The sequence below is a fragment of the Callospermophilus lateralis genome, chromosome 7, assembly GCF_048772815.1.
Source record: "Callospermophilus lateralis isolate mCalLat2 chromosome 7, mCalLat2.hap1, whole genome shotgun sequence".
Classification (NCBI taxonomy): Eukaryota; Metazoa; Chordata; class Mammalia; order Rodentia; family Sciuridae; genus Callospermophilus; species Callospermophilus lateralis.
This window is the reverse complement of record NC_135311.1, coordinates 125771296-125784298: the sequence shown is the minus strand read 5'-3', so window position 1 is coordinate 125784298 and position 13003 is coordinate 125771296. Positions and strand designations below refer to the sequence as shown.

The 13003-nt window shown below is 41.1% G+C and overlaps 1 protein-coding gene across 3 annotated transcripts in view; it reads left to right on the top strand.

Moving 5' to 3' along the window:
* Positions 1–13003, top strand: part of Cep85 (centrosomal protein 85) — a 38688-nt gene that overhangs the window by 15002 nt on the left and 10683 nt on the right. For 2 of the 3 annotated variants that reach the window (XM_076863179.1, XM_076863180.2), the window contains exons 4-11: positions 1872–2566; positions 3452–3585; positions 4011–4128; positions 5686–5871; positions 9603–9755; positions 9928–10079; positions 11392–11485; positions 12366–12416. In XM_076863179.1, coding sequence (XP_076719294.1) covers positions 1872–2566; positions 3452–3585; positions 4011–4128; positions 5686–5871; positions 9603–9755; positions 9928–10079; positions 11392–11485; positions 12366–12416 — 1583 coding nt within the window. Of the gene's footprint in view, positions 1–1376; positions 1585–1871; positions 2567–3451; positions 3586–4010; positions 4129–5685; positions 5872–9602; positions 9756–9927; positions 10080–11391; positions 11486–12365; positions 12417–13003 lie in introns of those variants that run through there. The other variant, XM_076863181.1, reaches the window with a different exon arrangement.

Genomic DNA, 13003 nt, shown 5'->3' with positions numbered 1-13003 from the left:
TTGCATGCTTTTGGAAATTGTAGAAGATAGAACCCCCTTTTGAAAATGTTGCTGATCTGGTTTATAGTGTTCTGAAACACAAACCAGAAGAAGGTATAACTTTACATTTTGTAGCACAGTTTATCAGAATTAGGTTAATATAATATAAATTGTTAATTAATATAAATAGATAAACCAAATAGATAAGTGAAAATAATGACAAAACTTCACTTCATTCCTTCATCTATAGATGAACTATGTCCACTGGAAAAGTAGAAAACTATATTCTAGAACACTGGTTCTTTTCTTCTTGGTTTTGTTTTTTTGCATTATTATTTTGGGCGTTATAGGCTCAAAACTGAGTTTGCTGAGTCTTAGGAGAGAGTGGTGCTGTGGATGGAGCATAGAAGTGTTATTAAATTCAGCACAGTGGCAGTCCCTCATATGCTACTACCTTACTGTCTTCTTTTCCATAATCACACTACAGAAACAGGGATCCTGGGTAAGAATTGATAGTGTAGTGCTGCTGTGGAGGATTTGAAGTAGATTGCCTACTAGTCTTGAAATCACCAGTCTGCATTAACCTTGTCAACTAGTCTTACATTGTGGGACATTAAAAACCATGTTCTTTAACTGAGAAATTTCCTTCTTTTTTGATACAGAGAGGCTCATGTATTTTATCAAAAATTATTCACGTTTTTGTTTTGTATTGTGTGGTGATGGTTGTTGTTTTCCTGTCCCAAAATCATCTAAATAATAGGAAATCAGATACTTTGCCTACATTAGATAATTTGGCTTCCCCATGTTTTAAACAGCTACTAGTAAGAAGATCATATAATTCCAGGAAAGATTCTAATAGTTGTTATTAAATGAGTGGGCTCTGTTTTGGTAGAGAGAAAAAAGATAAATTGATAATACCTCGTCCTATGGTAGATGTGCTTGGTTTGGAAAAGAACTGGGAGTTGAAAAGCGAAGAAATTAGTATTGCTTTTCTCCTTATTCTGTTTTCTGATTACTGAAAGTAATAATAGCTATGTCACTTAACTTGCTTACATCCCACTGCCCTGTCATATCAGTACTATGACCTTGTAATTCTCAAAGTACTTGAAAATTGGAACTAGCTAGAAATATGAACCTTCTGCAGCAAGTTTAATCAGTGTTGTCTCTCAAGATCAAACAGGAGTCTGTGGAAGCATCTAGTTGAAAGAAAAATCACAGTTGGGAACAAACAAAGGGGCAAATGAAAAGCAAAATATAAAATAGAGATTTTCAGTGTGTACCTACTTGACAGTGCTCACTGTGTTGGAGTGAAACCTGAGAGTTACTAAGAATAACTTCCCATAACCAGGCAGCCAGGTCTGGGGTGTGGGAGAGAGAGAACAAAATCCTGACTCGGAGGTTGTGCTCCCTGCCCTGAATAACTTCGCAGGACTGTCCAGTTTGCTTATTTTGGGATAGTTTAGATTTATTGTTCATTTTGACTGGGGAGCTTTTGGAGGTCAGAAGATTCTGGCACCCTTTGGAAATAATATTTTTATTAAATTGGTTTATAATTTAGACTTGCCGAACTTCCAGAAGAGTAGGACCTAATGCATTGCCCTTAAAGTAAGTGGTTTTTTTGGAGTTCAGTTTTCAGCTTTGCTTATTCGAGTACAAAGGACAGAGTATAAGTTAAAAGTAAAGCCTTTTATTGGTTTATCTTGTGAACAGCATCTGAGATCTTAGGTCACACAGCTTCTGTTAGGTTGCTTTTGTCTTTCTGCCTGATAGGTCTAATGATGTTACCCTCTCTGCCATGTCTGAGGATAGGCAGAAAATGTTAGGCCTAGTAGCTAAACTCAAGAAACCTTGCTGCTTCAGTTTTAACTTACAGATGACTGTTCTCTCCACAGATTTTTGCAGCTCAAGTGGAAGCCCTTCTTTCCAGCCTATCAAAAGCCATATAACCATTCCAACAGCCCATGTGATGCCTTCTACTTTGGGGACCTCTCCTGCCAAACCCAATTCGACACCTGCTGGACCCTCTTCCTCCAAGCTTCCTTTGTCAGGGTTGGCTGAAAGTGTGGGGATGACAAGAAATGGAGACTTTGGTACAGTAAAACGTTCTCCAGGCCTATCTAGAGATCTCATGTATCTCTGTGGTGCTACTGGAGAAAATGGGATTGAGCAGTCCTGGTTTCCAGCAGTGGGTCATGAAAGAGAAGAAGAGATGAGGAAGTTCGATATTCCTAACATGGAATCTACCCTCAATCAATCAGCTGTGATGGAGACACTTTATTCAGATCCCCACTACCGAGTCCACTTCCACAACCCAAGAACTGACACAAACAAGGAGTTATACAAAGTATTGCCTGAGGCCAAGAAGGCACCAGGCAGTGGGGCTGTCTTTGAGCGGAATGGACCACACCCTAGCAATAGTGGGGTGCTCCCTTTGGGGATCCAGCCTGCTCCTGGGCTCTCCAAGCCTCTGTCCTCTCAGGTATGGCAACCAAGCCCTGACCCTTGGCATCCCCGAGAGCAATCTTGTGAACTCAGTACTTGTCGGCAGCAGCTGGAATTGATCCGTTTACAAATGGAGCAAATGCAGGTAGAGACCCTTCCTTCCTTGGATTTTTGCAGGTTCCAATGTTATTCTTAGAACTGTACAGCCTTTGTCCTCTGAGTTTTAACTCTAAAGAAAACTTGTATTTAAGAAAGAAGGAAGATGTTTGTAGACAGGCAGTGAAGGTTCATGAACTCTTAACCATTGAATTTGCTGGTGGTCTAAACATCAAATAGATTCTCCAAAGTAGAGGGTTATAAGGGAAAACTCAAAAAGGTAGGACATTAACTTTGATTGCATACTTTCTATACACCAGTCACTAGATTAGTTAACTTTCACATATAGAATTTTATTTAATTCTTATAGCAACCTGATGATATAAAAACTTACCAGGTTTTTAAAATAAATTATCTGTCCAGGGTCACAAAGCTGGCAAGTAACAGAGCTAGGGTATGTAAATTGTCTTTGAACCTCTATGTTCTTTCTACTGTACCACTTTTGTATTTTAAGTCCTTGTGCTGCTAGAATCGGAAGAAAGGGAACAGGATGTATTTTCCTTCTCTGATTGGTAAGGACATCTTAGCTCCTGATTTGCCTCCATTGCCAAATAATAAAAGATAAATGATCTTAGAAACTAGAGCCTTCCACTATTACATATAATTATAATATTATGCCAGTTTTTCTTTTTTAAAGGAATTAAAAAAAAACAAACAAAAAACTAGAGCCTTTCTGAGTAGGGAGTGTTCAGTTGGCAGAAATGTCCTTGGCAGGTTCTTTCTAGTCATGCATCAGAGCTAAAATTATTTCATAAACATTGACCTTATGAGGCTGAGCTAAAGTGGGCCTTGATTGCAGACCCAGTAGGTACTGTTCAGAGGTTTCAGGTCCATAGAGTCAAGATCAAGCCCTTCTGACCTTTTTGTCTTTCAGCTTCAGAATGGAGCCATCTGCCACCATCCTGCTGCTTTTGCTCCTTTACTACCCACCTTAGAGCCAGCACAGTGGATCAGTATCTTGAACAGTAATGAACACCTTCTGAAAGAAAAGGAACTCCTTATTGACAAGTAAGGTGGAAAGGGATATAGCATGATCAGGTTGTGTCTGCCTGGGCCCCCCACTAGGGCACCTAATAAGATCTTCCCAAGAGTGGTACCCTCCCTTTGTTTAGGCCTGTGCCTTGCCTCATGGCAGTGCTAGATTGGTAAGCAGCCTGGTCTTGTGTCTGACTAATATGATAGGCCTGCTGTGTGTTCTGAGGGCGCTTTAGGGAGTACCTGCAGAGGTTAACTAATTAATTACAGCTGATCTTTCCTAATTTTTCTCAGCCATCTTTTTCATTTGTTTTTCCTCCTTTGGCAAAATATGATGTCCAGAATGAGGGTGTTTGTTTACATAGTAAGGATTGTCACCCATCTGTCCAAGGAAAATAGGAACTCATGTGAGTGGGTTATCATCAGGATCCTAGATCTGATTCTGCTGGCTTTTGCAGGCAGAGGAAACACATATCTCAGTTGGAGCAAAAAGTACGAGAGAGTGAACTACAAGTCCACAGTGCCCTTTTGGGCCGTCCTGCCCCCTTTGGGGATGTCTGCTTGCTAAGGCTACAGGTAAGCATTGGCAGCTGGGACAGTATTCTGTTTGTCATAACTCAGTGTTTTCCCTTGAGCTATACAGAAGGTATAAAAGGGATCAAGGGACACAGGTGTCCCTGTCCTCAAAGAGTAATTATAAAGTACCTTTAATGTGCGCTTGTGTGGAAAAGATTTTAAAGGAGAACCAAGTTAAAATCTAAATGCCTTGGTGTCATGTCAGGACACACCTGGGGGGCAAAAGGAAGGCAGAATAAAGTAGATGATAAGGTCCTAGAGTTGGGCAATGTTCTTAGAAGTCAAGACCAAATGGAAGGAGAAGAGGCAATGAGGGATTTAGAGTTATTCTCAATTTTATTCCATGTGTAGGAGCATCTGAAGAAAACCATACTCTCACTGACGTCAATGTCTATAGGCATTGAGAGCTTGAAAAGAAGCCTGCTTTGTTGACCAAGCTTCTGCAACATATGTTTTTTTTTTTTTTTTAATATTTATTTATTTTTTTTTAGTTTTCGGCAGACACAACATCTTTGTTTGTATGTGGTGCTGAGGATCGAACCCAGGCCGCACGCATGCCTGGCGAGCGCGCTACCGCTTGAGCCACATCCCCAGCCCAAGCAACATATGCTTTTGAGTGATGGGTATTAAGTAGATTGTAGTACTGGCTTTACCACCTAGTAGGCCTGCTAAGGCAATATTCCAGCGCACAGAAATAGAATGTTAGGAGCTGGGGTTGTAGCAGTGGTAGAGTACCTGCCTAGTATTTACTTACTTAGGCACTGGGTTCGATCTTCAGCACCACATAAAAATAAATAAATAAGCTAGGAGCAGTGGTATATGCCTGTAATCCCAGTGGCTCGGGAGACTGAGGCAGGAAGATCACAAGTTCAGAGACAGCCTCAACAATTTAGTGAGGCTCTAAATAAATATGTGACACCTGTCTCTAAATAAGATATAAAAAAAGGGCTGGGGAGATGGCTCAGTGCTTAAGTGCCCCTGGGTTCAATCCCTGGTATAGAAAGAAAGAGAAAGGAAGGAAGGAAGGAAGGGAGGGAGGGAGGGGATTGTATCCATCTACAAGAATATTAATTAAAGAAATAGAAAGTTAGAGTGGCAAGGGTCTGTAGATAAAAATCTAGTGTTGTCCTGTAATTTACTGATGAAAAAAAGTGAAGTCCAAGGAGGAGGAAGTACTTGCCTAAGATCACATAGAGAATGAGTGGAGGGAGAAGCCAGGCCCTGAGCATAAATGTTAGGATGTCTTGTCCTTTGTTCCTTGGTGCATGTGAATATGCACCAGAATCTCATGGAAGGCTTACTACAACATAGATTATTATCCAGAGTTTCTGATTCAGTGAACCTGCAAGAAGGACTCCAAAATTTGCATTTCTAGCAAATTCTAGTAATAGATGATGCTATGCTATTTGTCCTAGGACCATACTTTGAGAAGCATTGCTTGAAGAAATTCTTGGAGAAAGGTGATCCTTGACCATAAAGTATGCTGGGAATACTTTATACAAGTTATACATGTGACTGAAAGGGTAGGAAACACTTGCATATTAATCTTTTTTGCAGGAATTGCAGAGAGAGAATACTTTCTTACGTGCACAGTTTGCACAGAAGACAGAAGCTTTGAGCAAAGAAAAAATTGAGCTTGAAAAGAAACTCTCTGCATCAGAAGTTGAAGTCCAGCTCATCAGGGAGTCTCTCAAAGTGACACTGCAGAAGCATTCAGAGGAAGGAAAGAAACAGGAAGAAAGGGTAAGCTGAGACTATTCAGAAGGCTGAGGCAGGAGGATTTCAAGTTCAAGGCCAGCCTGCACAACTTAGTATGATATCATCTCAAAATGTAATAAAAAAAAAAAAAAGTAAGGCTGGGTATGGCTCAGTGGTAGAGTGCTTATCTAGCATGTGTAAGGCCCTGGCTTCCATCACCAATACTGTTAAAAAAAAAAAAAAAAAGAAAAGAAAAGAAAAGGTAAGCCAAGGAGTTGATGACTCTCTGATTCACAGAGGAGTTGGCAGTCAGCCTTCTCTGCCAACAGCTTAGGCTGTTTTTGGCCTCCATTCCTGGAACCAGGAAAAACCAGTTAGGTGAGACCTTTCATTGGCTTCTTACATAGGATCTGTCTACTAGAAATGGAACCCCTCCTTTTTGCTTCATCTCCTCCACAAAAGTACCACAATCAGGAAAAGTCGTATAATACTCATGTTGTGATGTGCTGCCAGCTGGCCTGGGTGGAAAACCAGGTGGCAGCCCAACTAGGTGGCACTGTTGCAAGACATTTAAATACCTGTGGTAAATTGATTTCATTCAGACTGGTTTCTCCTCACCCTACCTAAAAAGTAGAGAAAGATTTCACCTGAGCCGCTGGTTTGGGAGTTTATTTCTGCCTGTGCTCTTAGAATTGCCTTAGGAGATCAGATTGGTTATCATTAGAGAAGGTGATTTAAAATCTTTTGGTTTTGTTGGTACTTTTATGGTTCTATTGGTACTTTCAGTTCACACCTTGCTGTGTAGCACATGTTATTGGGGACAGTGACTGGGTGTTTAGTCCTGGACCACTTGAGTCAATCAACTAGAGCAGTGCTTCTCAAACTTTTTTTTTTTTAATTGATACAGTATCTTACTATATTGTCTAGACTAGTCTCAAATTTCTGGACTCAAGTTATCCTTCTGCCTCCTGAGTAGCTGGTACTATACCTCCTGAGTAGCTGGTACTATAGGCACATGCCACCATACCTGACTTCTCAAACTTCATTGTGCTTAAGAATGACTTGAGAGCTGGGCAGGGTGGCACACACCTGTAATCCCAACAGCTAGGGAGACTGAGGCAGGAGGATCACAAGTTCAAAGCCAGCCTCAGCAAAAACAAGGTGCTAAGCAACTCAGTGAGACTCCGCTCTAAATAAAAAATACAAAATAGTGTTGGGGATGTGACTCAGTGGTTGAATGCCCCTGAGTTCAATCCCTGATTACACCCCCCCCCCCCAAAAAAAAAGCAAAGAGTTTTTAGTCTCAATAGCCCTTCCAGATGATTGCTTAGTTTTATATTGTGTGGTGTTTAGGGAAGAGTATATTACCTTTCTCACCAGACTAGTTGTATGTCAACAGGGAAATTGTATATACTACTGAAATTCAATTCTGAAATAGACTATCTGAAGTTAACATCACACTCCACAGGCTTAAGGGTACTGTCTCCAACAAGGTGTACTTATTTCAGATGCCAGCTGCAATTCTGGGATCCCAAGGCCATCGATAATTATGACCAACTAGCTACAAATGCAAATGTTCTTATGATTCCTTCAGGTTCAGTAACTCTCTAGAATGACTCCCAGAAGGCCAGACATGGTGGCACATGCCTGTAATCCCAGCAGTTTGTGAGGCTGAGGCAGGAGGATTGCAAGTTCAAAGCCACCTTCAGCAATGTATCGAGGCCCTAAGCAACTTAGCAAGACTCTAAGCAACTTAGCAAGACCCTGTCACAAAATTAAAAGGGCTGGGGATGTTGCTCAGTGGTTAAGTGCCTCAGATTCAGCTCCTGGTACAAAAACAACAACAACAAAAAGACTTTAGAACTCTAGGAAGTACTATATAGGTTGGGTATTTTTTGTTTGTTGGCTTGGTTTTTTAAAAATTTATATTTTTATATGGTGCTGAAGATGGAACCCAGTGCCTCACATGTGCTAGGCAAACACTCTACCACTGAGCTACAGCCCCAGCCCTTATTTTTTTTTTTTGAGATGGGGTCTCAATACGTTGCCTGGGTTGATCTTGAATTCCTAGGCTCAAATGATCCTCCTGCCTCAGCCTCCCAAGTAGTTGAGACTAACAGGTCTCATACCATAGTGCCTAGCCTGATTATTATAAAAATTACAATTCAATAATGACCAGATGAAGAATAACATTAGTTGAATTATAGGAGGGTCTTGAAATCAGTGCTATCCTAGAGAACAGGATGCCTAACTCTGCCAGCAGCACATCCTTATGTTCAACCAGGAAGCCCCACCAAGCTTAATTTCTAGAGTTTTTAACTGGAGTTTGTTTATGTAGGTCCCAGCCCCTCTACTACCTCTCCCTTCAGGAGGTTAAACTCAAATGCAATCTTTTTGGCGACCAACCCCATTCTGAGTCATCTTATTAGTATAAATTCATTCATGGTGGGCTCTGGCCCTCTAACAAAGACAACTCTCATCCTATTCCAAAATATTCCAGAGGCTTAGAGGTTACCTCTAAGAACCTACCAAAATCTTTATCACATATCAGAAGTGCTACTGCCAGTATTTAAAAGCTGCCTCATCCCTGTCCTTAATTTCCAAATTTTAGGTTTGTTAACTCTAAAGTTTATACCTCAATCCAAAATTGCAAAGTTTGATTAGCTTCCTTTTTTGGAACTAGTGATTAAACCCAAGGGCTCTTAACCACTGAGCCACATCCCCAACCCCTTTTTTATATTTTATTTAGAAACAGGGTCTCGCTGGGTTGCTTAGTGCCTCACTTTTTGCTGAGGCTAGCTTTGAATTCATGATCCTCCTGCCTCAGCCTCCCAAAACACTGGAATTACAGGTGTTCACCACCACACCTGGCAGCTTTCTCTCTTTATTGCAGTAGAACAATATGCATAGACCCTAACAGCAAAGACAGAGGTCTCTTTGAAGAAGTTAATGGTCAGGGTCCTATAAAAGTGAATGGAGGGCCTGGGGTTATTGCTCGAACGTGTAAGGTACTGGGTTTGATCCTCAGTACCACATAAAAATAAATAAATAATATGAAGATATTGTGCCAACTACAACTAAAAAAAAATTTTTAAATAAAGTGAATGGAGGCGGGGCTGGGATTGTGGCTCATCAGTAGAGGGCTTGCCTAGCACCAGCGGGACCCGGGTTCGAACCTCAGCACCACATAAAAATAAAGGCATTGTGTTGAGTCCATCTACACCTAAGAAATAAATATTTAAAAAAAAAAAAAAGAATGCTCATTTCTTAAAAAAAATAAATAAATAAAAATAAAGTGAATGGAGAGGCTAGGGCTGTAGCTCAGTGGTATAGCGCCGGCCTCACACGTGTGAGGTATTAGGTTCAATCTTCAGCACCACATAAAAATAAATAAATAAAGATAATGTGTCCATCTACAACTAAAAAAATATTTTTAAAAAATAGTGAATAGAGGGGCTGGAGGGCTGGAGTTGTGGCTCAGTGGTAGAGCACTTGCCTAACATGTGTGAGGCCCTGGATTGGATCCTCAGCACCACATAAAAATAAAATAAAGATACTGTGTCCAACTTCAACTAAAAAGCAAAATATTAAAAATAATAATAATAATAATTAGAGGGGCTGGGGTTGTGGCTCAGTGGTAGAACACTTGCCTAGCATGTGTAAGGCACTGGGTTCGATTCTCATCACCGCATATAAATAAATAAAGTCCATTGACAACTAAGAAAATATTTAAAAAAAGAGTGAATAGAGATCGACTTGACATTTTTTCCCTGTAGGTCAAAGGTCGTGATAAACATATCAATAATTTGAAGAAGAAATGTCAGAAGGAATCAGAGCAGAACAGAGAAAAGCAGCAGCGTATTGAGACCTTGGAGCGCTACCTTGCTGACCTGCCTACACTGGAAGACCATCAGAAGCAGAGCCAGCAGGTATCAGTAATGTCTGGGCACACCCAGGGCAAATAGGGGTGGCCAGGCAGGTAACTTTCTCCTTATCTGCTGTCTGTACTTACCCTTGTAGCTTCCTAAGAGGAAAATCCCAAAGAAGTCATGTCCAAGTTTATATATGTTTTTGGCTTATTGACCCAAGCATGTCTCTTAGCTTAAGGATTGTGAGTTGAAGAGCACAGAGCTTCAAGAGAGAGTAGCTGAGCTGGAGAGTTTGCTGGAGGAGACCCAGGCAGCCTGCAGAGAGAAGGAGGATCAACTGGAAAGCCTGAGACAGAAAGAAGCAGAATTCTCTACTAGACAAAGGTAAATACCCCTGAGAAATCAAGGGATGGAGGAGAGAGCTAGGTTCTGGTGCTAGCTACCCCACTCACCTACCTATAAGTGCTTGTGCAAATCTCTTTATTCCTTTGAGCTTCATGTTGTTCAGATTGTGAATAATAAAGCTGCTAATGGGAAGGGAATGTGTCTTTGGGATGGAGTAGTGGATGCAAGGAGTGCATTGGGGGCTTATTGTAACCTTTGGGAAGAATCAACCCAATGCCTGGTATATAATCTTGAGTAGGTATAAACTGGATGAATAAAAACACTTTAGAAAGAAACTAGGCAACTAGATATCTATATATTTTCAAAAGTAGATCCTGGGGGTTATCCACATATGGAAACTTTTGAGCCAAGGCTACCAGAAGCACCTTTTGTTTCTCTTTAGCTCTTAGGGAATTGTTCTCAGTTGCCAGGACAGGTTCAGAGAACAAAACAAGAAGCCATAATGTGCTCCCAGCATGTCTTGGAAGCCTCTTCCATATTAATAGCAATTTCTGAAAATGTGATGGCTGTGTCTCAACAGCCTCTTGGATTAAATCCAATTTTAATGGATGGATTGAATTTCCCATCCCATATTCAACCACAGTGATCCTGTTGTTTATCTCGGCAGACAAGCCATGCTTGAGGTGATTGTGAGGGATCCATTGAGAAGGCTATTGGTCAGAGTCAGAAGCAAGGTTAGAGGACAAAGTTGGCTCTTCCCCAGAATATAAGTGCTAAGAAAAAAGTTCTTTTGTCCTGGGAGTGGTAACACATACTTATTATAGTCCCAGCTACTCAGGAGGCTTGAAGTAGGAGGGTTACAGGTTTGAGGCCAGCCTGGGTAACTTAAGCTCCTGTCATAAAATAAAATACAGTACAATATAATATAAAATAAAACTCAACCCAGCTTAGTTCAATAGCAGAGTGCTTACCCAGCACATACAAGGCCCTGGGTGAAATCCCCAGTGCTGCCAAAAAGAAAAAGAAGTTATTTTATATTTTCCAAATTTTCTATAGTAAATATGTGTGATACATGTTTGTTTTTCAAATATCAAAACGAAGAATATAAGAGCCTTTAGCAAGTAAAGAATTGATGGCACAATACATAGATTCTGGCCTCTAGGGAAGAGAACCAACATTGAGTAGCTTCAATGTGGGACACTCCACATTACAGCAGACCTAAGTTTCCATTCCTAGCTGTGGCATGGAGGCACTGGAGTAAATATCTTGCCCATACACCCAATAAATAGCAGAACCAGAAGTCAATCCAGATTCTAACTTCAGAATTGTTGAAGAGGCCATTGTATTTCAGCCTGCAAGATAAACAGTCTGTGGAGGAAGCCAGTGGAGAAGGTTCCAAGGTGGAAATGGAGTCCAGGAAGAAAGAATGTGATTCCCTCCAAAAGGTGACTAAGGGTGTTCAGGCTGTAATGGGGGATAGGCTGGGTGGAAGAGAAGATTGTATACTTGGAAGGAACCTTGAATTCCTGGTTTGGGGGCCACCTAGAATCTGCTACTATGAGCTTTTCTCTCTTCTTAGTAATTATCCTGCATAATAAGTTTGCATTTTAGGCATTCATTCTTACAACAGGCGAACTTTACTCATCAGACATACAAGCAGAAGTTAGGGGGGCCATGCCTCTCATAATCCAGACTAGATGAACCAGAATGGTGCATTGAAGCTTGGGGCACTTTAGTCATGGCTCAGGTACATGCAGAACTGCTTTGCATTGGACAGAGTTCTAACTAGTGGGGTGACTTGGCTTCTCAATTCAAAAGAGAAGAGGGAGTCAGGGGCCTGCTGGTGAGACTGGTTTCAGGTCAGCAAAAAAGAAGACCCAGAAATAGTCCAGAGAACACCCAAAGTCTTAAAAGGACAGGAAACTTAGATTGCGAAGAGTCTCCTTGAATAGTCAGTGTAACCAAAACTCAAAGTAACAACTGTCATAGCCCTGTTTAGGACAGACTTCATTAAAGTGAAATTTTAGCTATGTCCTTTTCCAAAAAAACCACAGTGTATGAAGTTGATTCCACTGTAGTCATTAGGGTGAGGGTCCCCTGCTTCCCCAGTACCGTATGACATTGCTACCTAAACCTCTGTGTAATCAGAGCATAGGAGTCACAGGAGTCTGAGTTGGGTTTCTGTGGGGAAAACTAACTAATCACCCTGGTCAAAATTAATGGATGATTAATGGTAGTGGGGCTGATAGCCAGACCACAGATCCTAGTGCAGTCCCTTGCCCTCTGATCTCACCATCAGCCTTCCTTGGTGACTTTGCCTTTCAGATTGTAGAGAAGCAACAGCAGAAGATCGATCAGTTGTGCTCACAAATACAGGTAAACAGGAGTCCTTGGGGCACTCTGTTCTCTGCCATGTGATTTGCTTTGTGTTGATACAAAAGAATGAAACCTAGTCACTGCTTTTGAACATACAGTCTTGTTAGAAGAACAGACAGATGAGACAGGAGTTTCAGCCCAGTATTTGGGGAGCAAGTACAGAAGAGTCAGTGGGAGGCGGTGATGTAACAGAAAGATTTCTGGAGATCATGAGCTTTGAAGGATGAGTAGGAGTTAACCAGGTAGAGAAGAGAAGCTGGGTAGGATGGTACTAGAATTCCAAGAGGAACAGCATGAGTGGGAACATGGAGGCATGAAACACGCATGGCTTGAACATGGACAGCAGTTTGATATTGTTAAAGTATTCATGGACTGCTTAATAACAGGTTGGGGGGATTCATTTTGACTTAATCATTATGCAAACATCATAGAGTATACTTACACAGACTACAGGTGTGTATAGTCCATTACATAGCACATGACTGTTCACTTTAAGATGGTGAGAGAAGATTTGAAAGTTCCAGGCTATGGGAAGGCCTTGTCTATGTTAGCTTTTATTATTTAGGTAGGTGATAGAAATCCATTGT